The 26,992-nt window shown below is 41.0% G+C and overlaps 1 protein-coding gene and 1 pseudogene across 8 annotated transcripts in view; both read left to right on the plus strand.

Annotated features, from left to right (window-relative positions):
* The window catches only part of KMT2A (lysine methyltransferase 2A), an 80,526-nt gene that overhangs the window by 33,508 nt on the left and 20,026 nt on the right, over positions 1–26,992 (plus strand). For 3 of the 8 annotated variants that reach the window (XM_070273681.1, XM_070273677.1, XM_070273684.1), the window contains 25 exons: positions 814–878; positions 1,311–1,685; positions 2,026–2,099; positions 3,097–3,228; positions 3,792–3,905; positions 7,053–7,199; positions 7,627–7,722; positions 7,959–8,079; positions 9,042–9,164; positions 9,586–9,770; positions 10,735–10,908; positions 11,876–11,986; positions 12,289–12,362; positions 13,223–13,416; positions 13,744–13,850; positions 14,702–14,839; positions 15,882–16,040; positions 16,305–16,422; positions 16,541–16,619; positions 17,664–17,824; positions 18,020–18,205; positions 18,420–22,659; positions 23,335–23,415; positions 24,310–24,374; positions 25,652–25,822. In XM_070273681.1, coding sequence (XP_070129782.1) covers positions 814–878; positions 1,311–1,685; positions 2,026–2,099; positions 3,097–3,228; positions 3,792–3,905; positions 7,053–7,199; positions 7,627–7,722; positions 7,959–8,079; positions 9,042–9,164; positions 9,586–9,770; positions 10,735–10,908; positions 11,876–11,986; positions 12,289–12,362; positions 13,223–13,416; positions 13,744–13,850; positions 14,702–14,839; positions 15,882–16,040; positions 16,305–16,422; positions 16,541–16,619; positions 17,664–17,824; positions 18,020–18,205; positions 18,420–22,659; positions 23,335–23,415; positions 24,310–24,374; positions 25,652–25,822 — 7,490 coding nt within the window. The remainder of the gene's footprint in view (positions 1–813; positions 879–1,310; positions 1,686–2,025; positions 2,100–3,096; positions 3,229–3,791; positions 3,906–7,052; positions 7,200–7,626; positions 7,723–7,958; positions 8,080–9,041; positions 9,165–9,585; positions 9,771–10,734; positions 10,909–11,875; positions 11,987–12,288; positions 12,363–13,222; positions 13,417–13,743; positions 13,851–14,701; positions 14,840–15,881; positions 16,041–16,304; positions 16,423–16,540; positions 16,620–17,663; positions 17,825–18,019; positions 18,206–18,419; positions 22,660–23,334; positions 23,416–24,309; positions 24,375–25,651; positions 25,823–26,992) is intronic. The other 5 variants (XM_070273682.1, XM_070273679.1, XM_070273683.1 and 2 more) reach the window with 4 other exon arrangements.
* LOC102148651 (small ribosomal subunit protein uS8-like) lies at positions 2,135–3,016 on the plus strand (annotated as a pseudogene).

The raw sequence follows: 26,992 nt of genomic DNA on the forward strand, positions 1-26,992 counted from the left end.
TAATTTGTTTAAAACGGATCAAGAGAGTTGCACAAACAGAAACTGCTGATTGAGCATCTCGTAAAGTGCCTGGTGCAAGGAATAGATATTATCCATAGATGTTTGCTGAATGAAAGTGATTTATGTAAAACATAGTTGGGAGAAATGCTGTATTACTTCAGGGCAGACAGTTTTTAGAAGGCTATAAGTAGTTTTGTGCTTTTGTTTAGTTTGGCCTTAAGCAAGAATCTTGTCTGAGTCTCATTAGTGGAAAGAAGTGAGACAATTCACAGATCAGCAAAAAAGGTACATGATGGCACTAAATTTAGGGGTTGAAATGGATTCAGTTCAATTATAGACTTCAAATCAAGTTTGGGTTTCATTAAATTGAGCAGTGAAATATAAATCAAAGCCCTGAGATAGACCTGCAGCATTGTAGTGGGAGACAAAGGACTTGTTAGGTAATTTTAGACCATTTTGTATTCACATTATCATGTGAATATTAATCTTGTAAGGGAGCAGAACTGATTTGACTACAAGAAATATCGACGGATCATTTTGAGTGTGGTGCTAGTCAGTGCTGGGTTACAAGAAATTTGAGTCTCGTTTCAAAAATAATTTGATATTTGCTCCTTGTAGATCCTACAGGGAGGTAAAATTGCTGATCGAAGGAGTCAAAGGCTCAGATTTAATCTGAGTAACAAGCAGTCCGTTTTTCAACTCTCAAAGTAAACCTGAGTAAAGGTTCACTGATTCTTGCAGACAAATTAGCACTTGTTTCAACTGCTTCTCTTCTAAATGTAGTTTACTTTCTGGTGTCCCTTGTTATCCTAGGATGAGGAAATGTCAGAATCTGCAGTGGATGCCTTCCAAAGCCTACCTGCAGAAGCAAGCGAAAGGTAGTGTTGTGAAAAGCTCTTCCCCCAGACACCTCCCGCCTCACCGCCATAGAGCTGTGTGCACCTGGGTTAAGAAAGTGCCAGTTTTAAAAAAAATTACTGCTCTTTTCCAGGGAGCTAACGGTTGTTGACGCTGGGTGACAGACACACGGGGTTCCTTTTACTATTCTCTTTACTTTGGAGAATGTTAGAAATTTTCTGTAATAAAAAACTTTAATTTGATATAAAAATTATAGTCAGTTCCGTTTCCTAGAGCAGTAAAAGTACACGTCCTTCACCTGACCAACTTGGCATTAACTTCCTTGAGCCTTTCAGTGTCAACTTTAGCTGCAGGAAACTGAGACTAAGATTATGTTACATTCCTATACTTTTATTTTAAATAAAGTTTTTCTCACTTATAGATAAATAACCTTGGTGTTTTTTTTCCCCTAGCTGTGAAAAAGAAAGAGAAAAAGTCTAAGACCAGTGAAAAGAAAGAGAATAAAGAAAGCAGTGTTGTGAAGAACCTGGTGGACTCTAGTCAGAAACCTACCCCTTCAGCAAGAGAGGATCCTGCCCCCAAGAAAAGCAACAATGAACCTGCACGAAAGCCCGTCGAGGACAAGAGCGAAGAAGGGAATGCCTCTGCCCCAGGACCTGAACCCAAACAAGTTACCACTCCCACTGCCAGGAAGTCTGGCAAACAGGTTTCCCAGCCAGCACCGGTCATCCCCCCACAGCCACCCAGCACAGCACCACCGAGGAAAGAAGTTCCCAAGACCACTCCTAGTGAGCCCAAGAAAAAGCAGCCTCCACCACCAGAGGCAGGTGAGTGGGGAAGGCAAGAAGGGACTGCGACACCAGAAATCCCAGCAAAGAACACTGATGCCTTAAACGGCCTTTGGAAACCTGAAATGTGTATTTTTAAGTCTTTGGTTCAAGAAAATTAGCTCCCTTTTAACCATTATATACTAATAAAGATGATAGAAGCAAAAAACCAGTTAAGTTGGAGATATTGTCTTAATTTAAAGCCTAGAGTTTAAATAGTTTTTTATTTTTTCTAATGCCCCTTTCTTCACAGGCCGATCAGTCCTGAAGTAGTCATTGCTGTTTAGCGTTACGTGTAAGTTTAGTAGCATCTGACTGCAATTTATTTTGAATTCTTTAGGTCCAGAGCAGAGCAAGCAGAAAAAAGTGGCTCCTCGCCCAAGTATTCCTGTAAAACAAAAACCAAAAGAAAAGGTGAGGAGAGGTTTGTTTCTCTGCGTCTCTCAGGGATGCGTTGTGTACTGTAGGGAAATGGCCTGTCCTTGGCGTGGACGCGATATAGTGAATGAGGCTGAGGGTCTGCTTCTGTGTAGACGGCAGTGGAATTTCTTAAAATTGGCAAACTTCAGGTTTAGGCTTTAGCTCATTTCTTTTTTTTGTCTCTTTCCCCATGTTGTTTTTCCCTTCTTTGTGGCTCTACATGCTTCTGCTCATGCTGCAGCCTGCTTAGCTTAATTGTTTTTGCCCTCAACGTCCTTTCGCAACATTTATCTATAACAATCACCCTTCCCTGTGTCCACTATTTTTATTATGTGAGGAGAGAGAGATCTTTAAGAATCTTCTGGCTCTTTCTGCCATCTCTCCGTGCCACCATACTGCTGTGCACAGACATCCTGGCTGATGCTCTCAAGAGCATCAACAATGCTGCAAAGAGAGGCAAATTCCAGGTTCTTATTAGGCGCAGCTCCAGGGTCATCGTCTCTGCTTTCTAACTGTAGTGATGAAGCGTGGTTCCACTGGCAAATTTGAAACCGTTGATGATCACAGAGCTGGGAAAATGTTGTAAACCTAATAGGCGAGTTAAGTGTGGAGTGATGAAGCCCAGATTGGCTGTGCAACTCAGAGATCTAGAAAAATGGCAGAACAACCTGCCCCCCTCCTGTGAGTTTGGTTTTCTTGTACTCACAGCCTTAGCTGGCATCGTGGACTTCAAAGAAGCAAGACAAAAACGCGTAGGAGGGAAAATCCTGGGATTCTTTTTCTAGGGACATAATATGTGTATGCAAATAAAATGCCACAATGGGGAAGAAAAATCTTCTGAAGATTACTTGTCCGTTTCTATAGGATACTTATGATGGAAGCATGTTTTCCAGCTCCATTAATAAGAGATGCCATTTGCATTGTTGTCTGTTGCAAAAGTGAAGGCAAATAGGGTGTGGTTTTGCTTTTTATCCGTCTTCTATCTCCGCAGGAAAAACCACCTCCAGTCAATAAGCAGGAGAACGCAGGCACTTTGAACATCCTCAGCACTCTCTCCAATGGCAATAGTTCTAAGCAAAAAGTCCCAGCAGATGGAGTCCACAGGATCAGAGTGGACTTCAAGGTAAAAGTGTTAGTGACCACGTAGTATATTGAGCGTCATGCACTTTAAATCAAGAAGATGATGTTACCAAAGGTGTTAAAAGAGAGGAAATTTAGCAGCGGGTGGGGGAATGAATAAGAACTGTCGTTAGCAAGTGAGTTCAAGAGCATGGGAACTTTGGTCAGTGTTGGTGAGGTCGCTGTGAACTGATGGAAGAACATAGGCATTGAAATGCTCCTACGCCTCCTGGGCAATAAAGTGCATTTAGGTGAGAACAGTATCTGAGGGAATAAATCTTTCACATGGGAATTCTCAAACCCTGATGATTGCTTGAATTAGCAAACTCTAAGAGAAATTCAATCCTGGTGTCTCTTTGCATTATAGTTTACATGAATTGAACCAATAGGTGAGCCTTGTAACAGTTTATCTGAGATTAAAATTTTTAAAGCAAGAGTTATTTTTGAACTCACTGAACTGAAGTGTGCTTGACATTCTGGTGTCACTCTATGCTTTTCATCCTTATTTTCAATCCAAAGTTGTGTCATTGTAACACTTTGATGAATGGTCTCTCTCTCTCCCCACAGGAGGATTGTGAAGCAGAAAATGTGTGGGAGATGGGTGGCCTGGGGATCCTGACCTCTGTTCCTATAACACCCAGGGTGGTTTGCTTTCTCTGTGCCAGCAGTGGGCATGTCGAGGTGAGATGTCCTGCTTTCTTGGTACCCCAGGAAGTATAATGCAGATTATTTTGCTGTGATGAAAGTAATCATTATATTCTCTTTTGTTGGAGTCTAGTAGGTACTATCGCTGTTTAAACCAGCTAATGAAATGTTTTTGAAGTTTTTTGGAGATTTCAGGAAGGAATCCGCTTCTTATTAGTGTAGCAAAGTTGTTGAGTGTGGGAAACCTTATAGTGTCATGTCTTAAGTTCACTCTATTAGAGTTCTGATTTTTCTGCTCAATGTCCAAACATGGCAAAAATGATAGAGTGTTCTTCCAGAAAAAGAGGTACTGTTGATGGTTGTTTTATATTGAATACCAAAACCTGCTTGTCTATAACGAGCTCTTAGCAATTAATAAGAAAGAGGAATAACAGTAAAAAAAAATAGGCTAAGGACAGGAATATATAATTCACAAAATGAGAAATAAAATCATGATGGGAGTGGGGCATTAGCCTTCCAATGACCAAAACCTGGAAATTAAAGCATGATAAAAAGGATCAAGTGCAAATGGGGACTTGCTGTTAATGGAAATCTAAATTGGTTACAGTCTGTCTTTTTGAGAGCATTGTTTGGAAATATGTATTTATCCCCAGCAACTGTACTCCAGGCATTTATCTTAAGGATATAATCAGATAAATCAGCAAATATGTATATGTATGTGTATATATATGTGTGTACGTAATACATATCTATAATAAACCCTTCTATACATGTATGGATATGTATATATATAATAAACAGAAGGGTTTATTTCAGTACTGTTTATGATGATAAAAAATTGGAAACAACCCAAAAGACTGTCAATAAGGAGTGGGGGGCCTTAGTTAAAGTAATTATAGGACTTGCAAAAACATGGCAGATATGAAGCCCCAAAAATGATAATATCGATTGATAGTGACATGGAAAGATGTCTGTGGCGTATCACTGAGTAACAACAACAGGTTACTACATGGTATGTAAAGCATGATCCCATTTTTGGTTTGGAAAAATGTTTTAAATATATATATGTGGAAAGAATTCTGGAAGGATTTATTCCAAAATGTTAAGAGTGTGGTCGGATAATGGGTAATTTGTTTTCTCTTTATTTTTCTTTATCCTTTTGAGTTTTTTGCTGTGAGTATGTTCCACCTTTACAGTAAGAAAGAAAAAAAGTAGCACAATTTTAAATAGGAAGTAGTAGTTTGTCATTCATACACTTCTCAATTCCTGAACTCCTCCTTGGCTTATTATTTATCACATATGGATTCCAAGGTCATGAAGAAAGTCTGAAGCCAGGTTGTAATCTAGATGTTGAGCGATCAATGAGACTCACGCAACCAGCTAAGACAGTCAGTCCTGCCCACTTGCTATTTTAAATTGTGCATTAGCGAAATTCCAAGTTACTGCCTAATGTTCATTGATGAAGCACATATTTTCTTAGTGCCTGTTACAAACAATATATTCTAAGTGCTGGGGTTCCTTTAAATATCATTGAGACTAACAGTAGTCATTCTGCAAGTGCCAGGGGTCTACTGTGTCTCTTTTCCTACATTATCTAAGGCTTTGCATCCACACATGTGCTACCCTAGGAATAACTTACTTCTGTAGCACCAGTCCTTCAGCTTAATGATAAAACAGGAGTTTTTTCCAGAGTATAATTGCTCTAATTTAGAGTGTGTATTTGTGCACAGCAATTCCACAGGATTCCTGAAAACGGATTTAGAGAGTGAATAGCCCACTGCCTGCATCGCACTCTTGAAGCATAACTGGTGCTGGAAATCTCCCTCCATTCGCATATTTAGAAACTTTTTATGTTGACGTGATTTCAGATTTACAGAGAAGTTATGAGTAGTACAAAGAATCCCCGTATGCTCTTCACCCAGATTCTCCAAATGTTAATATGTTTTTATTTGCTTTATCCTTTTCTCTCTGTGTATGTATTTTACAAAATAAGAAATAAAGTAGATGCACATCTTATATGGAGACACACTTTTTTCTAAAAATTTTAGAGAAAGTTGCAGATATATGCCCTTTTATCTCTAAATATTTTAGAGTGTATTTCCTAAAACCAAGGACATTATCTTATATAACCACAGTTAATTATCAAAATTCTCCTATATAACTTAAAGTATAATAAAAATTAACATTGGTACATTACTGTTATCTAATCTGTAGACCTTGTTTAAGTTTGACCAGTTGTCCCAATAATTCTTTTATGGCTGAAGAAAATTCTGGGTCATTCTCATTTGATTTTTTTTTTTTTTGGCAGGGGAAGATTTCCCCTAAGCTAACATCTGTTGTCAATCTTCCTCCTTTTTTCTTCTTTTCCCCCCAAAAGCCCCAGTACATAGTTGTGTATAGTCGTAAGTTCTTGTTCTTCTATGTGAGACGCCACCACAGCTTGACTACTGACAGATGAGGTTCCACGCCTGGGAACCAAACCTGGGCTGCTGAAGCAGAGCACACTGAACTTTTTAACTGCTAGGCCATCAGGGCTGTTTCTCATTCAAATTTTTGAAAATTCCTGTATCAATATGAACGTAACTTATTTCTAAAATTAGAGGTGGAAAGGACAAACCAGAGCTTGTTTAGTGTATTTCCCCCTACCCCACTCTTTTACATTCCCATAGCTCTTTGTTTATACTTTCCTTATGGCACTTACTAGCACATTCTGTTAAATCTTAGATTATATTTATTTAGTTACTTTATTTTTATTTTTTTTTTTCCTGCTTTTTCTCCCCCAAATCTCCCCAGAACATAGTTGTGTATTTTAGTTGTGGGTCCTTCTAGTTGTGGCATGTGGGATGCTGCCTCAGCATGACCTGATGAGCGGTGCCATGTCCGCGCCCAGGATCCAAACCAGGGAAACCCTGGACCGCCCAAGAGGAGTGTGCGAACTTAACCACCCAGCCACGGGGCTGGCCCTATTTTGTTACTTTATAATTCTACTGTTATTACCACTTGAGTCTCTTGAATCTCCTGCAGTGTCCACTATTGTGCTTTTTTTTACGTAGTCATTGCTTTATGAATATATATTGATTAAAATATATATACCGCTGGACTCTTAAAGCCCAGAGCTTGTAGGTAGGATTTGGTTGATACTTCTCCACGTTTGACAGCTTCTCTGTTCCCATCTTGCCCTAGTTTGTGTATTGCCAAGTCTGTTGTGAACCCTTCCACAAGTTTTGTCTGGAGGAGAACGAGCGCCCCCTGGAGGACCAGCTGGAAAATTGGTGTTGTCGTCGCTGCAAGTTCTGTCACGTGTGTGGAAGGCAGCATCAGGCGACAAAGGTACAAAACTAAGTAACTGAGCTACTTAAAGTGTTACTCTCTAACTCCGTTTCTGCCTGTCAGTTTAGAATTTTGTGTCTATATTTTTCTCTGTTGCTTAGTCTATTTTGACCGTTTAATTGGGTATAATCAGTTGCTTATTACTGTGTTTTAATTTTGGGAATATAGTAGAAAACATGGTTGGTATTGGATAAAATCCTTCAAAATAAATCAAGTCTACCTTACAAGACTATTCATCACTAAGTGCCTTTGGCAGGAAAGAAATCCCTGTGCTTTAATTGAGAGTGAATAATTTATAAGGAAATTTAAACTGTTACAGTGATGTGCTGTACTCATGGGAAGATAAGGATGAAGTGAGGTGTAGTAATGGGTGTTCAGCGAAGGTGACGTGATGCCCGCCTTTGGGCCTTTATCTTTTCTTAAACAGCAGCTGCTGGAGTGTAACAAGTGCCGAAACAGCTATCACCCTGAGTGCCTGGGACCAAACTACCCCACCAAGCCCACCAAGAAAAAGAAAGTGTGGGTGAGTGCACACAGTGTGCTGTTTCGAGGAGAACTGTCATGGGGCTGTTGGGCTTGCACAACTTAGGGTAGGAATATCCTTTCTTGAGGATGTCAGCATAGCAATTTCTTTGCCTCATTCTAGCCATCCCAGTAGAGAAGTCAACTTTAGAAATTGATTACGTTTCAGATCTTTTTAAATAAGAAGAGAAATTAAAAATAAGACATTCCTGTTGAATTTCTTTGCTTCTTTTCCAGATCTGTACCAAGTGTGTTCGCTGCAAGAGCTGTGGATCCACAACTCCAGGCAAAGGGTGGGATGCACAGTGGTCTCACGATTTCTCACTGTGCCATGATTGTGCCAAACTCTTTGCTAAAGGTACCTCAAAAAGCCAGTGTTGTCAGCTTTTAGAGGTTGTACTTGGTGTTTTGGAGGTGAGCTGGACACTCCAGTGGAATGAAATAAAGTCTTAACCTATCTTGTCAAGGATCCATTTAGACACATTTATTAAGTTCCTGGCCTCGTTCTTTCCTTTACACAGAGAATTGTAGCAACAAGAGCTATTTTGTTAGCGTATGTGGGAGGAATTAAGGGGACTTTTTATAATAACTAACCACAAAGCAGTGCCGTGAGCCAGTATTTCCCAAAGTGAGGTGCATATATATTTGACTGTTTCAGAAACGATTTTCGGTGGCACTGGGTCAAACATTTCATTTTAATAGTTATACTGGAAAAAATTATAACTAATACATGAAACTCATTACTTTACTGACTTGAGATAATAATGATATAAAGTTCACTATCGAAGTTATTTAAAATAAGCACGTCAATGTTAAGTCTATTAAGTAAAAAAATAACAGAGGGGATACGTGGGTAAAGCAGATTGATCAGGGTGTGCTTTGTGCTGAATTTTAGGAAGTGCTGCTGCTCTAAGCACCAATGTAAAAGCACTAGGAATAAGGGAAACGTGCAAAGTAACTGTTTCTTTACTCCCCTGTCTCACCTCTTTTTAAAACTTTAAGTATTTCTTTGAAATGTTTAAGAGATAAAGTTACTCTTCCATCATTTTTCTCTTATGCTGTCTGTAAAATCTACCCCATGACCTTTAAAAACGGGCCTAAAGAAGAGAACTAGTGGCATATTCTAAGAGCTGAGAATAACCCTGACACTTTACAGATGTGTGAGCGTTCCGTAGTAGACCCGTGCTGGCATTTGTAAGCAGTTCCAGAAGAAGAAGATCGTGGCTTGCATTTTAGATCAGGTTGGCCTCTGTAAATCAGGGCTTTAGAGGCACTGGCGTGTGAACCAAAGCACTGCTGAAAACTTCGCTTTGCTTTCAGGAAACTTCTGCCCTCTCTGTGATAAGTGTTACGATGATGATGACTATGAGAGTAAGATGATGCAATGTGGGAAATGTGATCGCTGGGTCCATTCCAAATGTGAGAATCTTTCAGGTACAGAAGGTTGGAGTCTTTTTATTACAATTTCCTTCTCTTTTGGTACAGCTACATTTACAGCCCCCAAAGTGCTATAAACGTAAAATTATGGTAGAGTTGTTATCTGAAGTCTTTTTAAATGTAGTTTTTGGTCTCTAGGATAAGCAGCATTGTGTTAAGTTTGAGCTCGTTTATCTTGAATACATCCCTTTATATTTATTTTCTGTCCCTTATGGGTACCATTGGATATTGATTGTCCAGTATCCGATCCTGGATTAGTGTTAATACTGTCCCTTTGGAGGTCAGTTTGTGTGAGTTCCTAGGGGTATCAAAGTCTTAATACTGTTCCTAACATACAGCTTTGTATTAGGTTCAGTGGAATAGTTTCCTCTTCTCCTCTCTCCCACTCTTCAGAGCACCTCATCATTGTGGGTTTTTGTTTTTCTAGATGAGATGTATGAGATTCTATCTAATCTGCCAGAAAGCGTGGCCTACACTTGTGTGAACTGTACTGAGCGGCACCCTGCGGAGTGGCGACTGGCCCTTGAGAAAGAGCTACAGATCTCTCTGAAGCAGGTTCTGACAGCCTTGCTGAACTCTCGGACCACCAGCCACTTGCTACGCTACCGACAGGTAGGCCCAAGTCTCATCTGGTTTCCTGAGAGTTTGTTCTTAGGGGGTTTTACCTAGTAAGGGAATGTTTTGTTTTGTTTTTTTAAATTTTATTCAGCTTGATTCTTCATTTAGTTTTGTAAAGTTAATTGTTTTAGCCTTAAACCGTTAAGATAACTTTTAGAGCCAAGGGTAGGATCTCCTTTGGGGTAAGAAATAGGAAGGGGCCATATCTTCAAAGGCCTTGCTGTTATAATAAGAAATTTGAATTTTATACTCAGAAGGCTATGTGGAGCCAGTCAAGGACTTTACCCAAAAGAGTAACCTGATCAGAGTTGCTTTTTAGAAAAAAAAAATGCTTTTGACTAGAGAGAGAGGAAGGATTGGAGAGGACTGAGCCCAGAGGCAGGAGCGGTGGTTAGAAAGCCTTTATAGTAACTAGGTAAGAGAGAGAATGGTGGCCTAAGAGGATAGGAGTGGGGCTAGAGACCCTTTGGCTCTGGAAATCTCTAGGGCTCCTCAGGGCACAATTTGTAAACCACTGCTTTTTGTCCATATAAGTTGTGAACTGCACATCTGTGAAGTCGTCATTGGGAACACAAGATAGAATGTTGGAAGAACCACATGGACAACTTCAACTCACAGCTACGCTGCTGTTTCTTCTTTTAATAGAGCTCCATTTTTTGAATAGGAAAATTAGGTGCTACCTATGTCTTACTCAAAAGGAACTGGACAGTTTCTCTTTCTTCAGACAAAGTTTGGAAGTTATCAAGCAAAACTCTTAAGTTAGCCTAGCCAAGCTATTAGATAACAGGCTCTTTCTAACTTTCCTTTTCTATTATTTGAGAAATTTCTCATTATGTTCATGTTCTTTAGGTTTTATAGTATGAATCATTCAATGCCATCTTCATTAATTTTAGTAGAATTTGCGTAGATGCCTCATTTTCAGTGTTAGATAAGAGAAACATATCTTCCCCCACAACAGGCTGCCAAACCTCCAGACTTAAATCCCGAGACGGAGGAGAGCATACCTTCCCGCAGCTCCCCAGAAGGACCTGACCCCCCAGTGCTGACAGAGGTCAGCAAACAGGAAGATCAGCAGCCTCTAGACCTGGAGGGAGTCAAGAGGAAGATGGACCAAGGGAGCTACACGTCTGTGGTGCGTCCCCACAGCAAACTAGCAAAATTGCCAGTGCCGGTTTCGCTTCCTTGGGTCTTTTGGGGGAAGAGACTGGGTGTCAGCATGAAAAGATGGTTTGTATTACATAAATACCTAAAAATATGTGAGTTATTTTAGCTCTGGGTTTCAGAAGATGGGTTATGATAGGGAACATAGAGGCTTAAAATGTTTTTTTTATTTGGCTTTCCTCTGAGTTCTCTGAAAATTATTTCTGCATTAAAATTATTTTTATATTAAAACTGTTTATGGGAAAACGCTAATGTGAAGTTAATTGGTTTGCCCCTTTTGAGAGCACATCTGAATAGTGTGTGTTTCTATAGAGGATATTCATTTGTAGATAGATGCCTTTTAACTTTATGGTTTTAAGAATGTTTGGGAAATAATCGTTTATTATCTCATGATCCATATTTGCTATTCAGTTTATTCATTTTAGTATAAATAAAAAATTGTGACCCTGTTTGGGTAACTTACCATGATAGTTAATTTATTTGCATTCTTGCCTTACTAGCCTGGCATCTTTTAATTGCCGCAAGTTAATTGTAACCTGAATCCAAAAGGCCTCCACCAGAGAAATGACACTGCATTAAAATAAGGTGTCCACGGAGCTGGCCCCGTGGCTGAGTGGTTAAGTTCACGCACTCCGCTGCAGGCGGCCCAGTGTTTCTTTGGTTCGAATCCTAGGCCCGGACGTGGCACTGCTCATCAAACCATGCTGAGGCGGCGTCCCACATGCCACAACTATAAGGACCCACAACGAAGAATATACAACTATGTACTGGGGGGCTTTGGGGAGAAAAAGGAAAAAAATAAAATTAAAAAAATAAATAAATAAATAAGGTGTCCGTTTTCTGGTGGATCTCTGTACTGGATGATTTAGGAGGGAAGAGGAAGTGGTTTGGCGAGCACACTGTTTTATGAATAACTAATGTTCTGTTTTTGTATACAGTTGGAGTTCAGTGATGATATCGTGAAGATCATTCAAGCAGCCATTAATTCAGATGGAGGGCAGCCAGAGATTAAGAAAGCCAACAGCATGGTCAAGTCCTTCTTCATTCGGGTGAATGATATTAATAGTTCATGTTTTTAATGCTTATCTGTGGGTAATTACCCCGTGAACAAAACAGACTTGTTCTCTTCTATGCTTTCCATGTGTATAAAATATCTTTTGGTTTAATTCATTCCTTTGATTGTTTGGGAGGAAGGTGGTGAGGTCGCCAGAGTGGATGGATCCTTCCCCTTAGTAGCCTGAAATCATCCTATATTGACAGAGAAGCTGTTGTGACAGTGTTGTTTTTTATGTGGTTTCCAAATGAATGTTCACATGCTTACATTTTGTTTGTTTGTTTGTTTTTCTGTTAGCAAATGGAACGTGTTTTTCCGTGGTTCAGTGTCAAAAAGTCCAGGTTTTGGGAGCCAAATAAAGTATCAAGCAAGTAAGTAAATTCAGTATTACTTTTTTTCCTCCTTGTCAGCTAGACATCTGATAGTGCTTATATTTCTCGATTGAGGATTTTTTAGACTAGGTTTTAGTACTAAAAAATTAATCAGTTGAGGGACCAGTCCAGTGGTGCAGCAGTTAATTTCCCACATTCTGCTTCAGCGGCCTGTGGTTTGCCGGTTTGGATCCTAAGCACAGACCTACCCACTGCTTAGCAAGCCATTCTGTGGCAGGTGTCCCACATATAAAGTAGAGGAAGATGGGCACGGATGTTAGCTCAGGGCCACTCTTCCCCAGCAGAAAGAGGAGGATTGGCAGCAGATGTTAGCTCAGGGCTAATCTTCCTCGGGAAAAAAAAACCAGTTGAAATGCCTTTTCAGTGCTGGTGTAGAGACAAGACTTAATGTTTAGTATAGTCTGTTGCCCTTTTTTTTCTTTCTTTATGTATTTGTTATGTTTTAGGGAACTTGGTTTAACTTGTGGCATATGTTCTATATATATATGGCCCAATAATTCGGCTTGTTAGAGTTCTGTTTCGTCTGGGCTGCTCTCTCTACTGCTCTTGATTCTCCATACTTAACCTTACATTTTTATTCCAATAAATCCTTTTGATTCTTTTGTAAGGTTATCATTTGTTTCTGGAAGTTTAACCAAGATTGAGATATATTATATTTTTAAAAATAATAAAGTCCTTTGTATTTAGGCAGTTTTCAAATTCTGTGACTTGTTCTTACATTCTGTGAAAGGCTCATGCATGGGGCCGAGGCCTGATGATATCAAGAATTTGATTATTTTGTATAGTTCTAGGTATATTGTAGGAGTTCAATAAATGCTTGTTGAATCGATTGTTTTCAGCAGTGGGATGTTACCAAACGCAGTGCTTCCACCTTCACTTGACCATAATTATGCTCAGTGGCAGGAGCGAGAGGAAGACAGCCACACTGAGCAGCCTCCTTTAATGAAGAAAATCATTCCAGCTCCCAAACCTAAAGGGCCTGGAGAACCAGACTCACCAACTCCTCCGCACCCTCCTACACCACCGATTTTGAGTAAGGCACCAAACGAAGAGCCATTATCCGTTTCTCTCTAGGTGCTCATGATTGACTTTGTGAATCCAAATTTAATATACTCGCATATTGGAAAGAAATTTTCAGGTCATCCTTAAATGTAATAAAATCATTATTTTTGCTTCCTTTGGAATGTTAACAAGGAAATGATATACATAGTGTAACAGATGGTGAGATAGTATAACTTTGAACACTTTTTGGAAGTGTTTATTTTGTAGGCTGTAGGCTTTTAAGCTGAATTGTTATCTTTTCTCCTACAAGTTAGACATAGTATTGCCAGTTTTAACTGGATGTCTTTTGGGTTCCAAGGTACTGATAGGAGTCGAGAAGATAGCCCAGAACTGAACCCACCCCCAGGCATAGAAGATAATAGACAGTGTGCGTTATGTTTGACGTATGGTGATGACAGTGCTAATGTAAGTACCTTGGCGAATAGGGTCCTATTTATTAGACAACCATAATGAACTGTTTGTCCTTTGTGTCTAAACTTGATGACTGGGTGCCATTTATTTAATGAATGTTTGTCACTTAGTTTGTGGCACTTGAGTTTTTGTCTATAACTGATTTCGTTGATTTAAAAGATGCTTTGCCTTAAATTAACCTGCTGATGTCTAGTAATTTCTACAGGAAGTTCCTCAAAAAAGATTTTATGAAAGTCAATAAAACATAAGTTGCATGTTAAATGGCTTGTGTTCAATGTAGTATAGCAGAATGGTTAGGATCCCAGTTCCGGCAGGCTGCCTGGATTCATCTCTGTGCTTTAGTGACTAGTTGTTGACCTTGGCAAGGAACTTAACCTCTCTGACCCTCAGTTTCATTTTTAAAATGAGGATAATAATAATACTTAGAAGGGTTATGAGGATTAAAGGAAATAATGTATGTAGAGACTTATGTACTGCCTGGCACGTAGTGAGCTTACAAGAAAAAAAGATTTTTTAATGCAAGCTGAGAGAGAGAGAGACCTGCCTTTGAAAGATGGTTTTAAAGAAGTCAGTGCATACTTTTATAAACTTACCACATGTTGCTTATTTTTTAATTCTCTGCGTTTATAAAATATTTCCAGTCTATGGAAAAGGTCATCTAGAAAAGAGAGAAGTGGAAACAGAGAAACATTGAAAAATGAATTGTGATTTTTGTGTGCATCCCTAAGTTAAAGAGTTATCATTGATTTATTGAAGTTATCTTCACCGAGGTAAAGCTAATAGCAAGGAAAATCTTCTTTGACATGATATTTTTTAAAGAATAAAGAAATCTCTTCATTTCCTAGGATGCTGGCCGTTTGCTATACATTGGCCAAAATGAGTGGACACATGTAAATTGCGCCTTGTGGTCAGCAGAAGTGTTTGAAGATGATGATGGGTCACTAAAGAATGTGCATATGGCTGTGATCAGGGGCAAGCAGCTGGTAAGAACTTGTGGGTAAATGTTATCGAAAAGATACCCTCTTAGTTTCCAGATAGTCTTTCTGTGGCTAAATGCTGCCTCACTATGGTTTTCTTAGTGCCTTCAGAATGGTTAGCCAACAGCAAATACTGTGTGCACTGTAGGCAGATTGCTGTTCTGACTGAGCCTTAGAGGATGGGTGCAAAACAAATAGAAAATAAAGTATACGTAGTTTGGGAGATAATTCAGATGTGCAAGAAAGGTGTTAACTTATTAAGTGATTTAGACAAAATGACTCAAAGGTCCCAGTGGAATCAACACTCTGAAGTTTCATGGGATAAACACACGTAAATACATACACGAAGAGGGGATGTGGAAAGGGATCAGTAGCAGCTGAGAGTAAACAGAAAAGGCCACGAAGGAGTAAAGCTTAAAAATTTTAAAAGCTATATTTTGAAGGAGGGGAGAAAATGAAGGATTATCAAAAAGAAACAAAAATATAGCACGTGCAGAGAAACAATAGAAGTAAATTGTGTGGAGAACATAGTCTTCCCTGGGGAGGAGCCCAGATTGTGACGGTAACAGAATAAGGTGCTGACAAACAGGCCAGTTGAAGGAGATCTTTGAGTCACATGATCAGTTTATCTGTTAAGCCTAGTAAGTAGAGAACCATTATGTTTCTGACTAGTTTTATCTTTCTAGAACTGAGTTCTTTTGCATATAATAGCTTTCTAGAAAGATGATGTTTTTAGCATTGATCTTCAAAGTTTCATCTCCTCTAAATCAGTCTTGCATCCTAGAAAAAAACCTATGTTTTGGTCCAAATTCTAAATCAAATTGTAATACTTAAATTTAGTAGTTATAGGGCCTGTTGGACAATAGGAGAGAGAGGATTTTTAGAGAAAGCTTTATGGCTTATCTGACTTTCTCTGTAATTTAGCAGATTACCGATAAACAAAATGAATTGTAGGAAGCCCAGACTGGGGTGATTCTGTAGAGTAGATGGAAAATGGCTTAAAACATCTGAAAGTCTGACCAGGACTCTGTTCTTTCTGGATTGTTAGAGATGTGAATTCTGCCAAAAGCCAGGAGCCACTGTGGGTTGCTGCCTCACATCCTGTACCAGCAACTACCACTTCATGTGTTCCCGAGCCAAGAACTGTGTCTTTCTGGACGATAAAAAAGTGTATTGCCAACGACACCGGGATTTGATCAAAGGCGAGGTGAGAGAGCTTTAGTTGCATTTTGAATTCTCTACGAATTCAGGGAAACTGTGCTAAAAATAACAAGATGGTAAACTTTGTTTCGCCTTCCTACTAGGTGTTACTAGAACCACTTCCTCTTAGGAGAAATACAGAAGTCTTGCTAGTGAAACAGAAGGGTGATTTTGAGATATGCTCTGTACTTTCCCTCTAAGAGAGTCAGTACCATGAGCATAATGTGTCAAGGGGCAGCCTATTAACAGCTACCCTCGGTTTCCATTTAAGGTGGTTCCTGAGAATGGATTTGAAGTTTTTAGAAGAGTGTTTGTGGACTTTGAAGGAATCAGCTTGAGAAGGAAGTTTCTCAATGGCCTGGAACCAGAAAACATCCACATGATGATTGGTGCGACGTGGGCCTTGGTTGTTGGGGAAGCTGGGTGCATCATTGGGCACTTTCTTGTCTTCAGTTAAAATGAGCCTTCTCATTATGCCCTCTAATCAGTTCTTCTTTCCTTGTTCAGGCTCCATGACAATTGACTGCTTAGGAATTCTGAATGATCTCTCTGACTGTGAAGATAAGCTCTTTCCTATTGGATATCAGTAAGTAGCACTGTAAAGAGGAGACAGCAGCCCCCACAACTTGAGCACCCTGAAGCCATGAGGAGGTCATTACATGTAGGGCCAGACTTGTTAGCTACTTTGAACTGCTACTAAAAATTAACTACTGTTTTTTTCTAGTTCTTGTAGATTGGGACTAAAGTATCATTTTATGTCAGCTAAATCCAGTTAGAGAAGGAGAGCATAATTTCAGAATAATTTCCAAATAAAACCTAAATGGAAAACACAAGGTCTGTCTCTTAAGATCCACTAAATTCCATTCATCTGGATTCAGAAGTTCAGATTGTTGTCATGAATCAAACACCTCATTCTCCAGTCCTCAGTTGTACATTTTATAGGCCCTCCTAAAATTATAAACCCCTACAATAAAAATCAGATTCTCCAGTAAGCATTTACAATTTTTCCTAAATGGAGAAAATTGTTTAAACTTCTAACAAGCTGACAATATAAATTTACAATTCTCTATCTCTCCGCCTTTGGAGTCTCCGTTTGCCTTATATACTCCAGTTTATTCTGCATTCCAGTTCTGACGACACAGTCTGTGCTTCCCATGTCAGCTGGCAGCCCTTTGTGTAGACTAGGCTCCGTCAGCCTCCAACAGATTGGAAGCATTTACATTATCCATGTTTCCTGGGGCTTTTCTCCCAAAGGAAATGCCTCAGGTTTGCTTTTTCCTTACTTGGTACCCATTGTGGGGCAGTAGTCCCTTCCTGACGGCCAGTAACTATTTTTTATAGTAGTTAGTATTTTTCTTTCTCTGCACTTGAGGTTATTTTACTATTTTTGTCCCCTACTTATAATACAATAAAAAAGATTTTGTGCTATTTTCTGAGAGGCTGGGAAAAACCAAAGACTTGAAAAAGCTTGGAACATCCTAACTAGGGGAATCTATAATAAGAATTGATGAAATACAGCTAAATTCTCTTAATCAAGGGGACCAGGGAACCTACGATGAGAAGAGATTTTGACTGTTAGCCTCTGCTTCCATGCTGTCACTTATGGTGGCTTTACAAATCTGTTTGCCAGGTGTTCCAGGGTGTACTGGAGCACCACAGATGCTCGCAAGCGCTGTGTGTATACATGCAAGATAGTAGAGTGCCGGCCTCCAGTTGTAGAGCCGGATATCAACAGCACTGTTGAACATGATGAAAATAGGACCATCGCTCATAGTCCATCATCTTTAGCAGGTTAGTCTGTGATCGAGAGGGGACTTGAATTAGATTTTTGGGAGTACTGTGATTGAAGGGTGGGAAAAAAATCCTTTCTTTAGAAGCTCTTGTTTGTTTCTATTTTGATATTTATCTAATAGCTGGCGTTTTATGGGTTCATTTGTTTGGTATTTTAATTGGACTTTTTCAGTAAGACTTTATTTTTTACCACAGAAATTTCATCTAAAGAAAGTCATAACACAGCTGAGAATATAAGTCCTCCGTCACCAGACCGACCTCCTCATTCGCAGACCTCTGGTTCCTGTTTTTATCATGTCATCTCCAAGGTCCCTAGGATTCCAACACCTAGTTATTCTCCAACACAGAGAGCCCCTGGCTGTCGGCCGTTGCCTTCTGCAGGTAAAGGACTTCATCGACCTACTTTACCTGAGAAGGTCGACTCAAAAATTAGTCTGTAATTCTTTCAAGCAACTTTACCTTAGTGACTTTTGCTAATCGGAAATGTTAATTTTTAGTTACCTATAAATATAGATAGCCAAGTCATTGAAACCAATGACAACCACACATTTGTTCTATCTGTAATAGACGTTATTACTTTTTCTCTCTTGTTTAGGAAGTCCTACCCCAACCACTCATGAAATAGTCACAGTGGGTGATCCTTTACTCTCCTCTGGACTTCGCAGCATTGGCTCCAGGCGTCATAGTACTTCTTCCTTGTCACCCCAGCGATCTAAACTCCGGATAATGTCTCCAATGAGAACTGGGAGTACTTACTCCAGGAATAGTGTTTCCTCAGTCTCCACCGTGGGGACTGCTACAGATCTTGAGTCAAGTACCAAAGCAGTCGATCATGTCTTAGGTCCACTGAATTCAAATACTAATTTAGGACAAAACACTCCCACCTCTTCAAATTTGCAAAGGACAGTGGTTACTATGGGCACTAAAACCAGTCACTTGGATGGATCTTCATCTTCAGAAATGAAGCATTCCACTGCTTCAGACTTGGCATCCAAGAGCTCCTCTTTGAAGGGAGAGAAGACCAAAATGCTAAGTTCCAAGAGTTCGGAGGGATCTGCACATAACGTGGCTTACCCTGGCATTCCTAAACTGGCCCCACAGGTTCATAATACAACATCTGGAGAATTAAATGTTAGTAAAATCAGCACTTATGTTGAACACTCTTCGGCGCCGTTTTCTTCTAAAGAGACCCTCTCCTTCCCACCAGTCCATTTGAGAGGGCAAAGGAACGATCGAGACCAACATACAGATTCTAACCAATCAGCTAATCCCCCTCCCAGTGAAGATACTGAAGTCAAAACCTTGAAGCTCTCTGGAGTAAGCAACAGATCATCCATTACCAATGAACATGTGGGATCTAGTTCCAGAGACAGGAGACAGAAAGGGAAAAAATCTAGTAAAGAAACTTTCAAAGAAAAGCATTCCAGTAAATCTTTTTTGGAACCTGGTCAGGTGACGACTGGTGAAGAAGGAAACCTGAAGCCAGAGTCTGTGGATGAAGTTTTGACTCCTGAGTTTATGGGACGACCATGTAATAATGTTTCTTCTGATAAGATTGGGGACAAAGTTCTTTCTATTCCAGGAGTCCCCAAAGCTCCATCCCTGCAAGTAGAAGGATCTGCCAAGGAATTACAGACACCCCGGAAACGCACAGTTAAAGTAACACTGACACCTCTAAAAATGGAAAGTGAGAGTCAGTCCAAGAATACCCTGAAAGAAAGTAGTCCTGTCTCCCCTTTGCAAATAGAGTCAGCATCTCCAACAGAACCGATTTCAGCCTCCGAAAGTCCAGGAGATGGCCCAGTGGCCCAACCAAGCCCCAATAATACCTCATCTCAAGATTCTCAAAGTAACAACTATCAGAATCTTCCAGTACAGGACAGAAACCTAATGCTTCCAGATGGCCCCAAACCTCAGGAGGATGGCTCTTTCAAGAGGAGATATCCCCGTCGTAGTGCCCGAGCACGTTCTAACATGTTCTTTGGGCTCACCCCACTCTATGGAGTAAGATCCTATGGTGAAGAAGACATTCCGTTCTACAGCAGCTCAACTGGGAAGAAGCGAGGCAAGAGGTCGGCTGAAGGACAGGTGGATGGGGCTGACGACTTAAGCACTTCAGATGAAGATGACTTATACTATTACAATTTCACCAGAACAGTGATTTCTTCAGGTGGAGAGGAACGGCTGGCATCTCATAATTTATTCCGGGAGGAGGAACAATGTGATCTTCCAAAAATCTCACAGTTGGATGGTGTTGATGACGGGACAGAGAGTGACACTAGTGTCACAGCCACAACAAGGAAAAGCAGCCAGATTCCAAAAAGAAATGGTAAAGAAAATGGAACAGAGAACTTGAAGATTGATCGACCTGAAGATGCTGGTGAGAAAGAACATGTCATCAAGAGTTCTGTTGGCCACAAAAATGAGCCGAAGATGGATAACTGCCACTCTGTAAGCAGAGTGAAAACACAGGGGCAGGATTCCTTGGAAGCTCAGCTCAGCTCATTGGAGTCGAGCCGCAGAGTCCACACAAGCACCCCCTCGGACAAGAATTTACTGGACACTTATAATCCTGAGCTCCTGAAATCTGATTCAGATAATAACAACAGTGATGACTGTGGGAATATCCTGCCCTCAGACATTATGGACTTTGTTCTAAAGAATACTCCATCCATGCAGGCGCTGGGTGAGAGCCCAGAGTCCTCTTCATCAGAGCTCCTGAATCTTGGCGAAGGCTTGGGTCTTGACGGTAATCGTGAAAAAGACATGGGTCTTTTTGAAGTCTTTTCTCAGCAGTTGCCACCCACAGAACCTGTGGACAGCAGTGTCTCTTCCTCTATCTCAGCAGAGGAGCAGTTCGAGTTGCCCCTGGAGCTGCCATCTGATCTCTCTGTCCTGACCACCCGGAGTCCCACTGTCCCTAGCCAGAATCCCAGTAGACTAGCTGTAATCTCAGACTCAGGAGAGAAGAGAGTAACTATCACAGAAAAATCTGTGGCCTCCTCTGAAGGTGACTCAGCCCTGCTGAGTCCAGGAGTAGATCCAACCCCTGAAGGCCACATGACTCCTGATCACTTTATCCAAGGACACATGGATGCGGACCACATCTCCAGCCCTCCTTGTGGTTCAGTGGAGCAAGGTCATGGCAACAATCAGGATTTAACTAGAAACAGTAGCACCCCTGGCCTTCAGGTACCTGTTTCCCCTACCGTTCCTATCCAGAACCAGAAATATGTGCCCAATTCTACTGATAGTCCTGGCCCATCTCAGATTTCTAATGCAGCTGTCCAGACCACTCCACCCCACCTGAAACCAGCCACTGAAAAACTCATTGTTGTTAACCAGAACATGCAGCCACTTTATGTTCTCCAAACTCTTCCAAATGGAGTGACCCAAAAAATCCAATTGACCTCTTCTGTTAGTTCTACACCCAATGTGATGGAGACAAATACTTCAGTATTGGGGCCCATGGGAGGTGGTCTCACCTTGACCACAGGACTAAATCCAAGCTTGCCAACTTCTCAACCTTTGTTCCCTCCTGCTAGCAAAGGATTGCTCCCCATGCCTCATCACCAGCACTTACATTCCTTCCCTGCAGCTACTCAAAGTAGTTTCCCACCTAATATCAGCAGTCCTCCTTCAGGCCTACTTATTGGGGTTCAGCCTCCTCCAGATCCCCAACTTTTGGTTTCAGAAGCCAGCCAGAGGACAGACCTCAGTACCACAGTAGCCACTCCATCCTCTGGACTCAAGAAAAGACCCATATCTCGTCTACAGACCCGAAAGAATAAAAAACTTGCTCCCTCTAGTACCCCTTCAAACATTGCCCCTTCTGATGTGGTTTCTAATATGACATTGATTAACTTCACACCCTCCCAGCTTCCAAATCATCCCAATCTGTTAGATCTGGGGTCACTTAATACTTCATCTCACCGAACTGTCCCCAACATCATAAAAAGGTCTAAATCTGGCATCATGTATTTTGAACAGGCACCCCTGTTGCCACAGCGTGTGGGAGGAAGTGCTGCCACGGCGGCTGGCACGTCAACCATAAGCCAGGATTCTGGCCACCTCACATCAGGGCCTGTGTCTGGCTTGGCATCCGGTTCCTCCGTCTTGAATGTTGTATCCATGCCAACAACAACAGCCCCTGCAAGTAGTGCATCAGTTCCAGGACATGTTGCATTAACCAACCCGAGGTTGCTTGGTGCCCCAGATATTGGCTCAATCAGCAATCTTTTAATCAAAGCTAGCCAGCAGAGCCTGGGGATTCAGGACCAGCCTGTGGCTTTACCACCAAGTTCAGGAATGTTTCCACAGCTGGGGACATCACAGACTCCCTCTACTGCTGCGATGACAGCAGCATCTAGCATCTGTGTGCTCCCCTCTACTCAGACCACGGGCATAACAGCTGCTTCCCCTTCTGGGGAGGCAGGAGAACACTATCAGCTTCAGCACGTGAACCAGCTCCTTGCCAGCAAAACTGGGCTTCTCTCCTCCCAGCGTGATCTTGATTCTGCTCCAGGGACCCAGGGATCCAACTTTACCCAAACAGTAGATGCTCCTAACAGCATGGGGCTAGAGCAGAATAAGGCTTTATCCTCAGCTATGCAAGCCAGCTCAGCCTCTCCTGGGGGCTCTCCATCCTCCGGACAGCAGTCAGCAAGCCCCTCAGTGCCGGGTCCCACTAAACCCAAACCAAAAATCAAACGGATTCAGCTGCCTTTGGACAAAGGGAATGGCAAGAAGCACAAGGTTTCCCATTTGCGGACCAGTTCTGAAGCACACATTCCAGACCAAGAAGCCAACACGACACCCCTGACCTCAGTCACAGGGTGAGAGATCCGAATGTTAGCTGTGCCGGGTCTGTGGGGTGTGTGCTCTGGGGCAGCGGCTGTTGCAGTGGTGGTCTTCCGGGAGGGACGTTCCTCTGTCCAAGCTGCATTGCTCGGGGGTTTTCTGGGTTTTGACTTTGATTTCTTTTTTCTCATGGTGGTGACTTATAGAGCACAATTTAGTTCCATCTGTGGGCAGTTTGTCTCTTGGATAGAATCACATCTTGGATTACTCTTTGCTCGGATTTAAAACAGTGCTGCTGTTTGCTCCTGCTTCTTTTTTGCTGAGCCTTAGGGTGCGGAAGGATGATTAGTCCCGTCTGGAGGGCAGACCACCTGTTGTAGATCCTCGTGATCTCCTTTCATAAAACATTACCGTGAAAGAGTAACATATTTAAAGTGCCCAAGTCAATTTTGACATGCGTATGCACCCATGTAGCCACCATTAAATCAAGATATAAAACATTTCTGGTGCCCCAGAAGGTTCCTTGTGCCCTTGCTTAGTCAGTACCCCTCAAGGTAACCACTCTCTAACCTGTATCACCACGGGTTAGTTTTCCCGGCTCGTAAATTTTATCAGATTGCGATAGAGTCATTTCTTTACGCTGACCTCCACATTTGGTACGTATTTACTGGTGGTTTTTTTTTGAAAAGATACAAATAATTCTGTTCTAGGACTCCGGGAGCAGAGCCGGAGCAGCAAGATACAGCTAATGTGGAACAGTCATCACAGAAGGAGTGTGGGCAGCCCGCAGGGTGAGAATAAAGATTAGTTCTCTAAGATTAAGCCCTCAATTCCATCTACCTCATTTTAAAAATAGTTTTTCATGATTTGTAAAGATTTTTGTTGTCACGGTTTTTTTAATGGAAGTAATACACACTTGCAAAAAAAAAAAAAGGCATGAAATTATTTAAATAATGGATAATGGTTCTGTGTTCATCCTGGCTACCCTCCTCCCAGTCTCTTCCCTGGAGGTAACCATTGCTAATAATTTGCTTTAATCCGTGCAGATATTTCTATGCATATAAAGAAATGTATGTGTACATACTGTTCTGTACTTGTTTTTTTCCCTCATATGTTGTATTGTGTAGATATTTCTGTGCCATTCCATGTAGATGCAGTTCATTTTTTTAACGCCTGCCTCTAGTTCTCTTGTGTGGACATACCATAAGTTATTTAACTAGTCCTCTATTGATATGCATTTGGATTGTTTCCAAGATTTATTTAATTGTGGACAGTGAAAATCGGTGGTGGGTTACTGGCTTGTGCAACATACTTTTATTTTTAGTTAAACCAGCTAACTTACTTAAGTAACTCCAGCACTGCTTCTAACAAGTATCCTTTCATTTTTTTCTAATACTAAGGATATGAGAAAAATTTCAAGGACACAGTCTACAACTCCAAAAGCAGAAACTTAATGTCAATATTGGGGAAAGAATCTCATAAAAGATACTTTTATGCCATGTACCATACAGTAGTGTGGTGGTGGTGTTCATTCTACAGGTTGTACCCAAAGCGCCCTACGGTTCATTTCTACTCGTTGTTTTGTGTAGCTGACACAGCCGTATGGCAGACTGTTGGCAGTTTTTGTCTTTGACTTGAAGAACTAGCTGATGCTACAGCTCACATTTAGGTTTCTTTTCATTTAGGCAAGTGGCTGCTCTTCCTGAGATTCAGATGACGCAAAATCCAGCAAATGAACAAGAAAGTACAGGTAGGTGGGTGGGTAACAGGTCAGAATCAGAATTTCAAAGCCAAAAGTACTATAAAAATCACCTACATTACCTACTGATTTTTCTGGATTAAAAAAAAAAAAACCCTAAGCTCCAAAGAGGTGAAGTGATTGGTCAGAGTTGTGGACTAAAGCTCAGAGCAGAGCATCCATCTCCTGGTCCAGCGCTCGTCTGCTGCGTATTCTGTGATCTTCTGTCAACTAAAGGACGCAGGACTGAAAAATCTGTGAAGACTCTTCTGCTCTGCTTGCTTTAACAGCAGTGTGGTTTAAATAGCTAGTGATAACCCGACTTTATCCCTTAGTTGTCACTGAAGGAAACCAACAATGGTTTTTATCATATAAGATAGCCAGATATTGGTTATGACACTAGATACATCTCTGTAGCACTTTCCATCTGTCCTAATGAATTTGATCAGTAAACAACTGGTCACTTCAAGATTAGAGAGTTCTGGATATAAGGCTTTGCCCATTTCCATCGAGGGGACATCCCAAAAGAGAACCAGGTAGAGAAAATGCGTAGGCAGAAGATTTGGGACGTAATCACGTTCCGCTGATTTGCTGATTCCCCAAGAGATACGTTTCTTTATGTAAGAAGACAGTGAGGGGTGGTGGCTGACTTGCAGACTCTGGAGCCCGATGGGTTGAAATCCCAGCTTTACCACTGATAAGCTGTATGAAACGGGGCCAAGTACTTAACCTCTGTCTGCCTCAGTGTTCTCACCTTCAATGTGTAGATAAGAATAACACCTACCTCACTGGATTGTTGTTGTAAGGTTTTTCTGAGTTAATATTATAGGAGGTTCCTAGAAGAATGCCTCATACATAGTGCTTCATGCGTATTAGCCATTATTATTTTTTAACTTTGACCCTATTGAGGGCAATTACTTATTGAAAAACTATCAAATTGTCATACCAGAAGCTCTGTCACATCTCACATACAAAGTAGAGGAAGATTGGCACAGATGTTAGCTCAGGGCTAATCTTCCTTGAGCAAGAAAGAAATAAAAAAGAAGATTGGCAACAGATGTTAGCTCAGGGTGAACGTCCTCACCCAAAAAAAAAAGAAATCTAGTTTTAGCCACTTTCTAGCTATGACCTTGGGTAAGCTGCTTCACCTCTTTGAGCCTCAGTTTTGTTATCTGTCAGTGGGAATAATAATACCAACTATGGAATGGTGTTAGCTTTAGAGATAATGTATGTGAAGTCAGTGCTCAGTAAGTGCTGTTGCATGTTCGCCCCTATTTTCTCTCTCATAGAACCAAAAACAGTGGAAGAAGAAGAAAGTAACTTCAGCTCTCCACTGATGCTTTGGCTCCAACAAGAACAGAAGCGGAAGGAAAGCATTGCTGAGAAAAAGCCTAAGAAAGGACTTGTTTTTGAAATTTCAAGTGATGATGGCTTTCAGATCTGTGCGGAAAGTATTGAAGGTCAGTGGATTGAGTTGGGCTGGCCCACCAGCACAGGCCCTGTTTCAGCTGGATCCACGCTGTCTATATTAGTACTGTTTGGGCAGTTTTGTGCTAGGTGTTGTGGAAGATATTTGGACACATTATATATTTAACATGTCCTTAATAGTTAGTTATTGGAGAAATAGTCCATCATTTATGTGAAAACTTGATATAGGTTCTGTTTTTAAGATTGCACACACCTCTCTCTGACTTCTGCCTTCACACATTGCTTCCCTCTGCTTGGAATATTCTTTCTCCTCTCATACATCTGGGAGCTCCAGCTCATCCTTCAAGATTCAGCTCAGAAAGTCTTCCCTGACCTGAGGCACTCTCCCTCTCTCCTTTCAGCAACTTTTAGGATCTCAAATATTTCTCTCTCATAGCTTAAAATTTGTTTTCTAAATGTTCGCTTACTTTTATCTTACTCAACAAGGAACTTCCTGTAAGGGCTGGGATTTTATTTTCTTCCTCATCTTTGTATCCCCAGCATGTAGATGTTCACTGGCTGTTGAAGGACTGGTGAATGTTCTCTAGGTAGTAAGTACCAGAGGAGCTTGAAGGAGAGAAATACTGCTATGGGTCAGTTAGAGTTATCAAAAAAAAGTGAAGGTTAATAGAATAGAAGATTCTGTTAAAGGAGATAATAGAATTTAGGTTAGGCAAAGAGGAGTGGGAAAGCCTTTCTAAGGAGGGATGTAAGCAGAGTTAAAAGACAGGATTGCGTTTGGCGGGTACAGAGTGGCGTCACGTGGGAGGATGAAATCCCTGTGAAGTAACGGTGAAAAACACAACTGGGAAGGTGGGTTGGGCCCAGGTTTGCGAGGGCCTTCAGTGCCAAACCGTGAGGCCTTGTTAAATCTTGAGGAGTGAGATAAAAGCTGAATTTCGAGAAGCTTAATGTGGTAGCTCCATATAAAATAGATTGAATTAGAGACACTAAAAGCAAGAGGTCACTCATGAGAGTATTGCTGCAGCGGAGATGTCAGGTGATAAAGCCCATTTCTGGTAGGAAGAGAAAGAAAGGAAAGAAGAACATACTTAATGACTGCTTGGATCTGGAGAGTGGGGAGAGAAGAGTCAAAGAGACTGAAGATTCAGGCCTGAGTGACTGAAAGACAGATATGTAAGGAGAACAAGAAAATTACCAGT

The sequence above is a fragment of the Equus caballus genome, chromosome 7, assembly GCF_041296265.1.
Source record: "Equus caballus isolate H_3958 breed thoroughbred chromosome 7, TB-T2T, whole genome shotgun sequence".
NCBI classification, from domain to species: Eukaryota; Metazoa; Chordata; class Mammalia; order Perissodactyla; family Equidae; genus Equus; species Equus caballus.